The sequence below is a fragment of the Rhinolophus sinicus genome, chromosome 2 (genome assembly GCF_057876585.1).
Source record: "Rhinolophus sinicus isolate RSI-liver-muscle chromosome 2, RSI-T2T, whole genome shotgun sequence".
In the NCBI taxonomy this organism is placed as follows: Eukaryota; Metazoa; Chordata; class Mammalia; order Chiroptera; family Rhinolophidae; genus Rhinolophus; species Rhinolophus sinicus.
In genome coordinates, this window is record NC_142502.1 from 158,925,711 (window position 1) to 158,939,261 (window position 13,551).

General features: G+C 43.2%; 1 protein-coding gene across 2 annotated transcripts in view; it reads right to left on the minus strand.

Moving 5' to 3' along the window:
• The window catches only part of PRKCE (protein kinase C epsilon), a 469,174-nt gene that overhangs the window by 78,937 nt on the left and 376,686 nt on the right, over positions 1–13,551 (minus strand). For both annotated transcript variants that reach the window (XM_019748625.3, XM_019748626.3), the window contains one exon: positions 660–814. In XM_019748625.3, coding sequence (XP_019604184.1) covers positions 660–814 — 155 coding nt within the window. The remainder of the gene's footprint in view (positions 1–659; positions 815–13,551) is intronic.

Sequence of the window (13,551 nt, forward strand, 5' to 3'; positions counted from 1 at the left end):
CTCACAGAAGAGCCTGCGTAAATAGTCCTGCTCCCTTACTGGAAAATTAGTGTGTGTGTGTGTGTGTGTGTGTGTGTGTGTGTATGTGTGTCCTATGTTTTCTTGGAAGAGGGACAGGGCAGTAATAGGGGACTAGATGATCTGCAAAGAGTCACTTCCTGTTGGATATTGTCTAGTTCCCTTTCCCTCCTCCACCCGGACCATAAACCCTGAGACCCCCAAGCAACTCTTGCTTCTCTGATTCTATCTGCTAGAGACAACGAAGCCAAACAAACTCAGGAAGTGGCAAGATGTTGGAAGGGGAGGAAGTTCATGGCACAGAGGAAAAAGTAAAAAGAATGCCCTGATGTTGAAGGAAGAGGGTGGGGAGAGACAGAAAAGAAGGTCACCCCAAGGTCGTTGGGCGCCAGGCCTTTAAAATGTCGTTCTGGGCTTTCAATCAAATCTGGCACAAACAGTGGGTCTCCTGGGGCTATTCAAATACTAACATTCACAGTGATAAAACGAACCCCCAAAAGTCCTCTGTAAGCAAACTGGAACAAACAACTAATCTAAAGCGGATTGCTAAGAGACCAGCTGGGCAGGAGCCAAAGTCAGTTCAAGTGTCTGGAGAATTCATTTCTTCACTCTGAGGAAAGAGAGGAGGAGAGAAGAGCTACCTGTAGATGACTCCATGTTGATGGAGGAACATGAGGGCTGACGTAACTTCTGCAGCATAGAACCGGGAACGAGGCTCATCGAATTTTCGGGAGCGCTGAATCTGGAACATGAGGTCTCCACCATTTACATACTCCATGACGAAAAAGAGGCGGTCCTGAAAGGAGAGGCAAAAATGTTACTTAGCTAATTCTACTGCAGCTGCCCACACAAGCCAGTGCACCGTGAGCCTAACATAATAGAACTGGGACTAACGGGGACGAAGGTGGATGAATTCCGGAAGCCACAACATAATCCAGAAAGAAGAGAGTGGATACAGCACATGAATGAAGATCTGAGGTATTATTTTAAAATCTTGTCTTACATTTATGGGCATCAGCCCAGTCTAGTGGAAGAAGCCCAAAGTTGACAGAAAGGAGACCTGGGTCTGTCTGATTTCTGTCATGACCTTGAAGTAATGCCTTGGGCAGGTATGTGTCTGTGCCTTTGGAGGCTCCAGTTACCTTTATCTGTGTGGTAGGTTGAATAACGACCTCTCCAAAAGATATCCATGTCCTAATCCCTTAACATGTGAACGCTCCCTTTGATGGCACCAAAAAAAACACACCAAAAAAACAAAACAAAACAAAGACTTGCAGGTGAGATACTAAGGATTGTGAGATGGGAGGTTACCCGGCATCGCCAGGGTGGGCCTTAAATGCAATCACAAATGCCCTCAGAACAACAGGGAGATTTGAGAAGGGAGAAGGCAATGTGACCACAGAGGCAGAGATTGGAGTGATGTGGCCACAAGCCAAGGAATGCAGCTGCCACCAGAAGCTGGAAGAAGAAAGGACTCTCCTAGAGCCTTTGGAGTGAACATGGCCTAGGTGACACCTTCTTTTGGCCCAACGTCACTGGTTTCAGAGTTCTGGCCTCCAGAACTGTGAGAGAATACATTTCTATTGTTTTAAGCCAACACGTTTGTGGTAATTTGTTAAGGCAGGCCTATGAAAGTAATACAAAGTAGCATGGAATAATGGGACTGTGAGAGCCCCTTCCCATGAGGGCCACTTTTCACTTTGGACGACGTTCCTTCTGGGATTCCTGCCTCAGCCTTCAGAATGGCCAAACCAGCGTAACATCGCATTGGGGTTGGTGCCTTCTAACGCACATCCATGATGCTAGGGGAAGCAGATGGACTCAAATTCACCTTTGCGCAGTTTCTTGAGTACTGTTTTCTAAGCCTGCAGAGAGTGGGATGCTATGCTAGACAGGAGGCAAAAATCATAAGCCATCACTGTCCTTGGGGGGCTTACGATTTAGGAGTAGAGATGGGAAATGGGCAGAATGATGAAATCAAAACAGGAGCAGAGTGCTTTAAGGATACTGGGTGTTGAAAGAATTAGGTGAGCTCTCTGAACTGGGGAGTCATGGAGGGTTCTAGGTGAAACGAGGCCGTGAGACAAAGAGGAGGTGGGGTGGGGGAACAGGAACAAATGCCTGGATGTAGGAACAGTGAGAATGCTTAGGGATCAACCAGTAAACTGAGCAGGTCAGCTGGGGATGAAGGTTCATGGAGCAAAGGGGAAACAGTGATGTTTGACAGGCCAGCGGAGCACAGTACATTCTTAACATGTAGAGCCTAAATGAAGCTCCCAGGAGAATATTAGCATATTGTTGTCAATCAAAATTCATAGAATCGTTTCCAGTAAGACAGTACAAGTCACAATAATATTTCTTTATTCATGAAGCAGTCTTGATAGTGTATCTGCTTTATTATTGGCAATTCTTTGAAAATAAGTCCATCATTAGGAATTGTTACAAATTCAGACAGCTTTCTCCCGCACGCACCACAATCTCCAGCATTATCTCCAAACTTTACTGGTGTTCACAAAGGACCCAAGGTCTAGCTTCTCTTCCATTTATCCTGCTCCTCCCCTTCAAGGCCTGCCTCGCTTTCTCTCCCGAGCACAATTTTGTCCTGAGAAGTACAGAGGCTGCCTTGCCGACCAAATATTCATTCAATCCTCCATTCCTCATTCAAACCCTCATTTCAAAAACCGAATGCTCAGGCTGACGCCAGCCCCATGAAACCAGAATTTCTGAGGGTGGGACTCAGGCATCAGTCGCTTTCAAAGCTCCTCCTGGGATTCCAATGAGCAGCGAGGGTTGAGAACCACTGGCTCTTTCATCTGCTTTCTGCCAAGGTGATTTGCAGCTGTGAGATACATGGATAAGTTATTTGAATTTTCCTTTTTTTCTTTTCAAGGATTCCCCGAGAACAAGGGTTCTCAAACTTGTACAATAAAATCACACAGAGGCTTGTTAGAACATAGATTCTGGGGTCCCCCGCCGAGTTGCTGCTTCAGAAGATGAGGGATGGAGCCTAAGAATCTGTATCACCTAGTTCCCAGGTGATGTTGATGCTGCTGGCCCGGGGCCCCACTTTGAGAAGCGCTGCCTAGAGCACTCGAGGAAAGCGTTTCACACGGCAAGTACAGCTGTGTCATGCAGTCAGTACTGCCTTATGCCAGCTGAACCATCAGAAATTGTCACGGCAATGCCATTCCAGAGTCACCGACTTGACTTGGGCTTCAGCAACCATAGAGGATTTCCTTGGCTATGTTTGAAAGAATCCAGATCTTTAATGAGGAAAAACTTCCCCTTCCCACTCTCCCTCCCTGGCTGCTTTTTATTCTCCAACACTAGACACACAGCATTTAAAGATAGCGGCTGTGGAGCGAGAAAAAAGAGCTCCCAACCTGATTTCATCATGTACTGACCGTGTGATTCAGGCAAATCACTTCATTTCTCTGTGCTCTGTTTTCTCATCTGTAAAAATGAGGGTGATAACAGGACCTGCCTTACGGATTTAATCCTCTTATGAGGATTAAATTATAGTTAAAATGCCTGGCTCATAATTGGTACTCTATACACATTGTCCATTATTACTGTTACTGACGGCATTATAGCTATCATTATCATTATCAAGGCTTCATTTTTTCCTGTCCTTTCAGCAGTGTTTTTCCCTGATCATGGCCTCTCCCAATAAATACTTGCTTCCCTTGGCTTTCAGGCTGGTTTTTCTCCGTATGTTCCTGGCAGGGTTTTTTTCCCGCCTGCTCTTGTTAGGCCTCTCCTCTCCCCAGCCATTGGGTGTTGGAATCCCACAGAGCTGTACTCTCCGTACATCCTGTACTCTCTGAGTGATCTCATCCACCCCTGCAGTGTGTAATGCACCTTGACGCAAATGACTCACAAATGCCTACCTCCATCCCAAGCCTCTCCTCTAAGCTCAGACCCATTTATGCACCTGCGTTTCTGACATCTCCCGCTAGATGCCCCAAAGGCACTCAAACCCAACATATTCAAAACTGACTTCATCATCTCCCCCACCCCCCGCAAACTGGTCCTTGGCCAGGGTGCCTGTCTCAGGGCAGGGCTTCACCACTGAGCCAACCGTACCAGTCAGAAACCTGAACGTCATTCCTAATCCCTCCTGTCCTTCGTCCCTGACGTGCATCATCAAACGCTGTTGCTTTGACCCGTTGTGCCTTTGTGCTTATTGTTTTGTACCTGTTACATCTGTCTACTTCTGTTCATTTCCACCATCACCATGGCCACCATTCTGGCCCAAGCAATTATCATCTCTTGTCTAGATTCTTCCAATTGTCCTTTATTAATTAGTGATCCCCACATTGACTCCAATTCCCCCACCAAATGCTGATCACAATACAGACAGTTACCCTGCGGAAATGAAAATCTGATTGTAACCCATCTCCCTTCCTCCCTCATTCTACTGATTTCTTTTAAAGGCCTCCTGATGGAATAAATATGCCATATGGCCTGTATGGTCTTGCCCTACCCACCTCTTTTGTGTCATCTCACTCTGTCCCAAGAGCAAACTCCTTCCTACCACAGGGACTTTGCTCATGCTGTATCCCCTGCTGAGAACATTTTCCCCTCTTGCTTTACCTGATTAATCCTTCCTCATCCTTCAGATTTCAGTGCAGCCATCTTTTCTTCTAGGAAGCTGTCCTTGACTTCTCTGACAAGGTCAAATCCCCCTAGTATGTGCTATGCTCTCCACCGTAGCATTTAGCACAGTGGAGGTTTTATTTGTATAATTGATGCATGTCTTTCTGACTGTAGGCTTTATGAGGGCTGGAACTGTGGGTAATTCTGCCCTTTCCAGCCTTTCATCTGCTTTCTGCCAAGGTGATTTGCAGCTGTGAGGCTGTAAGGGAATTAGCCTAACCCCAAAGAAAAGCTGCTATAATTCCCTTAAAAAATAAGCATCCTCTTGGTAGAAGAATAAACAAGGTTAGGGGGATATAAGAGAGAAATGAAACCAAAGGGTGTTCTGATATTTGTGTCTGCAAATTCTTTCTGCTTAGGGAGTTGAAGACAAGTCAGTTTGCTGCAGTGAGCCTCTTGCCTTGTGGAATGTGGAGATGGGTACCTCCTCTGACCATTTCACCCTCATGGGGTCTGTCTGTATCAGCATCCCGTATATAGTTAGGGCTTTGGACAGCACTTTTGTTCCATGGACAGATGTCTTCACTTCCCAGTGAGACTGTCAGTTTCTTGAGGAGCATGCCTTATTCTTCCCACATCACCACTGGCTCTGAACTCTGTACCTAAGGAGGCACTCGATAAAAATCTGCTCATTCAACACTCATTCTATGCAAGCATCCGGAGGGAGGGATTTTTGTTGGTTTAGATCCTTACTGTATCTCCAGCAACTAGAACTGAGCCTGGCATACAGTGGGCTTCTGGTATGTCTTTGTTGAATAGATGAGTGTTTGAACACCCACTATGCATGAGGCTTTAGATGCTGGACAGTCAATAGTAAACTAAAGTTGGTTTCCCTGTATTATTTCTCTTGTTAACCTCATTTTGAGTTATTCTAACTTTAGCCCATGTTGAACTTCAGTTTTAACTCGTTTTCTATTCATACATCTCCACATGCACGGCCCAAAGCATAGTCAACCTTTTTTTATATAGTTAGGGGCATTTTAAAGCAAGATAAGTTTTTCACTTCCCCTCCCTCCATTCAGTGAGTCTGGATTGTTTCTGACCTCCACACCTAACAAATTTGAGAAGCATGTTTTGATGCAGAGTGAGAACCTTAAGTCATTCTGGGAACTGCTTAATTACGTAAACTGAAATCAAAAGAAAGCTGGCAAATCCAGCAGCTACTCATTAATCCCCTCTTGGCATCGGCAGAAAACAAAACAAAACAGAACCCCAGCTTCCTGGTAAAGTAAGCAAATATGTTTTCTGAGGTAATCAAAGATTTTAAAAGCCTTATTCCACCTCCTCCTACTTTAATCTCACCTGAATGTCTAAAAAGTTACGGTCTTGCGATACCAAGTAAAATAATAAAATTGGGAAAGAGATTATATGCCATGGCTATTTAGGGCAAGAATAGGTAATAATGACTTATAAGCCGGAAGGGCCACACCGTGTGTTAGAAATTCCTATTGGGCTCCATTTTCCCAGAGCGCTAAACTTTCCTGCCTTTGAAGGGAAAACTAGGCCCGCCCTGTTCATCTTTCAAGGTGTGATGGATAGCCAGAGGCTTCCTCTCAGCAGCACTGCATGTCCTGCCAATTGGGTTTGTTTGGACACACATTCTCCATTATTTGTTAGCTGTTTATATGTGCGAAGATTCTATCGCTTTTGAATCAATTTCACATGAATGTCCAACAAAAGACGGGACTTGGAACAGTTTGCTTTAGATGTGCCAGTGACAGGATGAACCATTTTTCCAACATGCCATCTGAGGGTATTATGGGTCCTCACTCCACACTCTGTAGCATCTCCTTTCCCCTCCATATCTACATCTTTTAACCTATCAACTCAATAGGTATGTTCTGGATACCCAGCCCTTGGGTAGGTGCTTGGGGATATGGAAGATGACATAAGCCATGGCTTTAGTCTGCAGGAGCTACGAATTAAAGACAGGAAACCATAGAAAGCAACACAAAATAATCTCTCGTTATGTGCTGAACTCTTCTGTAGCAAATCAGATCGTAATACCTCTGTATCTGGGTCATTTCTTAGCCCCTGCTAAAGAATAACTATGTCAGCCAGGCCTTAGCTTAGAAGATCATAAGAAATAGTCATATGAAAACACTTGCTATATTTTATTTTCCATAATACAATTGGTATTGATGGAACTAGCCATTGCTATAGGAATCTGGTTGACATAAATCTGAATTAGGGGAAAGACCACACTTGACTACGGTCTTGAACAGTGGGAGGTGGGAGGCTGAGAACCCCTGGCTAGTTAGAAGCACAGCCCTGCAGGGCAGTGGTAAGCAGAAATGAACACTGCATGTGGGGATGAGTGGGGTAGGAGTGACCCAGTGAATCAACTTGCTATCTAGAAAGCAGTGCATAAGCTTTGGATGTAGGTAGAAAGGAGACAGGTTGGGTGGCAGTGGGGCAGCGGGGAGGTGGTTCTGAATACACAGGTGGGACGTAAAGAATTCTAGAAATCTTTTGAGTTATATAATGGCATGATGAAAGCCAATGTTAAGAAAAACTACTCTAGAAACAGAGTTCAAGATGGACTGGAAAAAAGGTGGCCTGAAGTTATTCCATCTCTTCCCTAGTTCCACTGTCTTAATGTCTTGTTATCTTTGAAGAAGAACAAGCAACCCTCCCTTTCCATTACACTTCCTTGGTAGAACCAAGGGAAAGATCAACTACTTTGAGAAACTTAACTAAATCAGTTCTATGTCCCCACAAAGAAAGCACAGCAATCATTACAATAAACTAAAAACAGTCAACAGTGAGTGGGACTTTCTAGCGCTTAAGTAGACATACCACACGTGGGTGATAGGCAGAGCCTTATTTCATTGGTGTCACTGACCTGTCAGCTATGTATTGTTGAAAGGGAGGGATAATAAAAAAGATCTTTTTGTTCTTATTGGAAGCTTACTTGTCGATTAACAGAAAATGAGAGTCTCAGCTGAATAATAATTATGATTAATAATGTAAACTTTCCTATACAATAATAATTATTGCTTGACTAATGTTTGTTTTTTTGTGGGGTTTTTTTTTAAAGTCATTTTCACACATTCTCAGCCTTTCTTTTAATAGGCTTTCTCCTCCCTTTAACTCCCATTGTTCAAGGCCTTACTTAAGTGTAATGACCTTTCTGTGGTCTTTCCCCAAATTAAGATTTTATCTCAATCAAATTCCTATCACAATGACCAATTACATCAACACCAATAGTCATATGGAAAACACAGAATGGGTTCTTAGATGGCAGTTTCTCATAATGATCGTCTATGAGACACAGAGAGTGGAGTCCACTCTACTGTGGGTAAAAGAGGAATGCTTATTTTCTTGTGGGAAAGATTTAACTTTACCACATTTGCTCAAATAATAAAAATTCCACCTGACATTCTGCTGGCTGAGATGGTATACACTTCATTCATGTATACCTGATATTTGTTTCCAATTGTTTAAAACTATGATTATTTGACAGCAGGCCCCAAGTTTCAAGTGACCTAAAGTTGTACCAAACTGACTTACCCAATAAAGCTCTAACACTTCCTGCCTCTTGTTAGAGCTGCATTTAGCCCAGGGAACAACTTTAAGGTCCTGCCATCTGTGCATGAAAGCCAGGGGTAAGGGAAAAGTTTTGGTTCAATACAACACAGAACACTTTCCTTTTATAGGAGTCATCAACATTTTATGAAGTTTCTATCACATCATACAAGGTATAGCCCCCCAACAGGCGACATCTTGACAATACTGACCACCAGAGTGACCTCCTGCCATAAGAGCAGCATCTAAAGTTACTTAGGAATAACAACTTGACGTTAGTTTCCTCTTTGAAATTAGAGAATCAAGAGGATTTAGGTGGGGAACTTTGCCAATGAAAAGTACTTTTGCATTATCGCTGCATACACTGTATACATGGCATCCTCAGAGCGTGTCTGGTACCTCAGAGTCACCTCTGGCTTCCTCTTGAAACTCAGACATCATCTTATTATTTCCGGTGCCCAGCACAAAAAGAATCACCTACAGAGGTCACACACTTGAGGTCTGATTTCCAGGAGGCTCACGTACCTACTCGTGGTGTAAATAAATCCTGCAGTCCTGGTCAATCCTGGACCATGTTATTGCTGCTGCTATTGTTGTTGCTGCTTTCTCTTTGCTTTCTGTTTCTTTGCCTGCTCGCTTAATTCTATTTAGAAATAAATCCTGCTAACCAATCGGGGGATTAGAATGCACCTACATTAATGTTAAAATGACCCGTCTATTCAGTGCAAAGCAATCAAGGAAACTTTTTTCAATCTTGTCTCCATACAACTGATCGGTGAACTGAATTGTTCACTTTACCTGTCAACATCACAATAGTCTCTATTTTCTTACCTTTTCTTTTCTTTCCAAAGAATATGCAAAGTTCTAGTGACAATTTTAAAGAAAAGCAAATACCAGGTAGCTGACCCTAAGTAGAGAAGATACATCAATATTTCCCTTCAATTGTGGGAAGAAAATATAACCTGCTTTAGATGGAACTATTTAGGTCGATCACACTACACAGAGAAGAAAGCAAAATGCCTCCTCATACCCCCGTGGTCAGTGTGGCAGTCAGAGCTGATCCTACACGTAAAGAGCAGAGATGTGGGGAGAGCCTCTAGTTAGCCTAGAGGCTAAATAATACGTGTACACTGAGGTCTGTGCAGCAATTTTCCAGGTATTCAATGAAACTTTATTTCTCTACTCAGAATACTGGAAAGATGTTACTTCTCTTTCACTCCAAAGTGTACTCATTTTCTAGAACCTGAGTCATGCCTGGTAAGTTCAGCCAACGCTGACCTTTTCCCTTCCTGATCAGCTATGAAGCTTTCCATCTGCACCAGTTTGGGCCCTTGGTTATCCTTATAACACTCTTTAATTGAAGCAGGACACAGGTGACAAAGCACTCCTGTAGCTCTTGTTGGACATGGTTGGTCAGACCACATGGTCAGTGTGGTAGCTGCTTCTGGGCACCATATTGGACAAACTAGAGTTGATCAAGAGTAAGGCAAATGGGGGAGAGAACAAGCTGGGACCTATGAAGAGTGGCGGAAGGAAGTGGCAATGGTCAGCCTCAATAAATCTACTCCTAAAGATGCTGACGGTCCGAACTGAATGAACGAATGAATGAATGAGCTATCAAACAAAGGAACAAATTGAAGAGGAACTCTCTCAAAAACATTTCAAGGATTGCCATATTGGTAATCAATGGAAGGATTACAATGTTGGTAAATTCAACCTTTTACTACAGACGGCCCAACAAAACCAACAGGTGGAAGATACAGTGAGTCTCCTTTTATTACAATCTAGGAAAGACTTCTAAGAACTCCAGCCCTCTGTCCAACATTGGGTCCTGCTGCCTACTTTTGCAGTGAGTTCCTTCCAACCTGAGGTTGCCAGCCGTGGCTGGATGATAACTTTGCAGGGTTGTTAATATTACAGAAACACTCTTTGTTCATGGAAGGGATGGACCGAATAAGCTGGCTGAGCAGCAGAATCCCTTGGGGGCATTTTAAAGCATACAGATTTCCAGGCCCCTCTCTCAGAACTTCGAACTCTGGGATGGCTCCTGGCAATGTTCATTTAGTTTGAAATTCCCCAGACAGCTCCTAATGATCAGTGAGGCTGGGGAACTACTAGATGAGGCAACTTGTCTGGCTCCTCCTAACATCAGGATTTGGGGATGTTACATTTTGTTCTACATCTTTCTGTGAGAATTCCATGTGTTGGTCAATCCAACTAGAGTGCAAATTCTGGGGCCACTGGTTTCTAGCCTTCCTCCATCCCAGCACTCTGATGGACAAGTTCTCATGAAAACTATGGCTTTCCACAACAGGAGGTAGTTCCTGGAGTGACCAGGGCCCTGTCTCCTGCACTGGGCTGAGTCCCTACAATGCTTCACATCATGCTGGGTTTATCCAAGCCATTCCAGTAATGCCATAAAAAAAGCACTTACTGTGTAGCTGATACTGTACTTAAAGTGTTTTTGCAACTATAGGGCCAGATGAAATCAAATCAAAGGCCTGAAATTCCTACCCATGGCCAGAGAGCTGTGGTTTCACACATAATTGTATTTCTTATCTTTTCCTTTCTATCATTTGCACTTGGCTTGACTTTTCGTCCTATAGACGCTTTGTGGGGTTCATATGCATGGCTACCCCGAACCAAATAAGCCATGATAGCAAGCAAGCATGGCTGACATCATCAATGTGCTAAATCCCCCTTCATGTTCTGACTCCTTTAATAAGCCGAAATGAAAATGTGCTAATCTCGGGGAAATTGGCAACTTGGAAATAATATACTAACAGACGGATACAACTACATCCGGTGAATTTTGAACACTTGATCACATTGTTTTAAATCTTCAGTGGCATGGCTGGTGGTTGCAGGCATGCTGAAGAGGATTTCCATACCACTTCACTAATACTTTCATTTGATGACAGATAGAGCGTGAAAGGAAATTTTCTGATTATTAAATTCTTTGATCTCCATACTTCTGCTCAGATTTACTCTGAATGCCAAGCAGTGTGGTGAGATAAACTTATAAATATTTGGTGTAATAGCACAGGGTCCTCTCCAAGGAATTGCTTAATCATGGTTGTGCTATTGTAAGAAGGTGCTAGATTCCGGTATGTGCTGTTTTATAAAAATCTAAGCGCACAGACTCCAATCAACGCCATCCAGTCCGCATTAAGCAGGAGTAGGTGTTTGTAGAAGCAGAACAAAAACAGCCTGTGTTTCATCTGTCCACAAACCTTTTGTTCTTAATGACCTGGAAAGGTGGTGATACAGACAAGGCAAGTGAGAGTTTCAGGACCCATTCTCAGCTCTGATATGAACTGGCCAACAATTCGGAAAGGAGGCTGGTTTCTCTAAATGCAGATATCCATTATCTGAACAGACTTGTTAATGCCAGGAATGAGAAAAAAGACCTGGGCGCTTGAGAACCTCAACTGAAACACTTCATGACTTGACTGTACCAATCCCTGTTAGTGGAACTCTGTCAGTGGGTGTTTTTTAACATTCTGATAGCTTTCTCCATCAATATCCTCACCTATATATAGTCTAAACTCAGCCTCTGTACCCAGTCTGCCTAGCTCAGCTACTTACTGGCTGTGTGAACTTGGACAGAGGTATTGGTGTCCCCATCTGCAAAATTGAGATTCAATAGTAGCTACTTCATGGAAAATTAAAATAGAGTATCCTTCATTGTAAGTGCCTGGCTTAAAACAAACAAACAAACAAACACAAAACAAAAAACTGCTCAGGAAAATATTGGTTGCAATTTTTCATTCACAAGCCTCCCTTTGGTGGCTGCATATGGTGTGGTGATGGACAAATGTCAAATCAGTCAATTAGCTTGTATTTATAGAGAGCTTTCAAAAAGGCTACAATCTATTTGGAGGAATGAGAAATTCCAATGAAATAAGGCTTAACATCACAGGATGGTATTTTATTACGTGTGGATTTGTGATGAAGAGATAATGAAGGAAAGCTCCATGGAAGAGCTGGGACTTAAAGAAGGGGGGGGGGGCATCAGAATGAGAAAGGGTTTGAATCTTCCAAGTGCAGGAAAACCATGAAGGCTTAGAGGAGGGATGCTTTTGGTATTCTTAAGGAAGAGTGAGGAGACCTAGCTATTTGAAGGAAACCACCTCCATCTTGGTTTTTTTTTTTTTTTTAATTACAATCTAATGCTAATGTGAGACATAATTAACAAGGAGAGATTAATAATGGCTATCATTTATTGAACACCTACTACAGGTGAAGTATGAGCTACCCTTTTACTGATGAAAGAATCTTGAAAGCAGGTGTTAATACCTGCATTTTCCACAAAGAAACAGAGGCTTAGAAGAGTTAGTTGACTCACTCAAGGCCACAGAGCTGGTAAGTAATACAGCCAGAATTTGAACCCAAGTCTGTTTGCCCCAAAGCCAAGGTTCTCTCCATTACACCAAGAGTCGCCCTCTCCATCATTCCAGAAAGCTGACAATAGAGCTCACATTTTATGAATCAAAAACAAAGGTGCTTAGGGGCTAAGGTTCACGACTACGTGTTCAGGTCTGCACATTAACCGTTTTCTCAGGCTGTATCTATAGAGATGGCTTTGAATCTCTAGGACAAAATCTCTGCTGCTTTTTGAAGGAACATAATAGAGCTCTGGTCTTCAGTCTGGGACCTGTGGTCCTCTCTAGAGTCAATCTGGAGTCTAGGTGAGTATGAAATCATGTCTTTTTTTTCTGATGACCGTGAGGCTCTAACAGTGGAAAGTAAAGGCCAAGGCAGAGTTATAACTGCCAGATAATAAAACGTGTGCCACCAAACACACTCAGAGCGCCTCACCCACACTTAAAAAAATCCCTACTTATAGAAATACACTTCCTATAGATGCATACCACACCCATTACCCAGACAAGACATACCCTCAGCCTTGAGAAACCACTTCAAAGAACAGTTATCTGACTTTAGCTTCAACAGTTAAATGACTGGCAATTTGGAGAGATTTCACTTTGCAGATGGTGGGCACAAGTAAGTGAGAATTGTGAGTGAGAACACTGAACAGGCTTCCATGTACGAGCTGGTTTCCTACGTGCCCTGGCTGGTCAGCTCACTGAAGAACATGCCACATCTCCACTCAAGAGCCTCCAAAGGGTCTTCACTGTCATTTGGAATAAAGCCCGACGTACCAGTAGTAATGCTTTTCAAACTTTAGCATCTGTAAAGAATCAACTGGGCACTTTTTAAAAAAGATTCCTGGATCCCATACTCCAAAATTCTGAGTCTGTAGGTCTAGGTTGGGACCTGAGATCTTGCATTTCTAACAAGTTTTCAGGTGGTACCATGCTGTTAGGCTGGGGCCACTTTCAG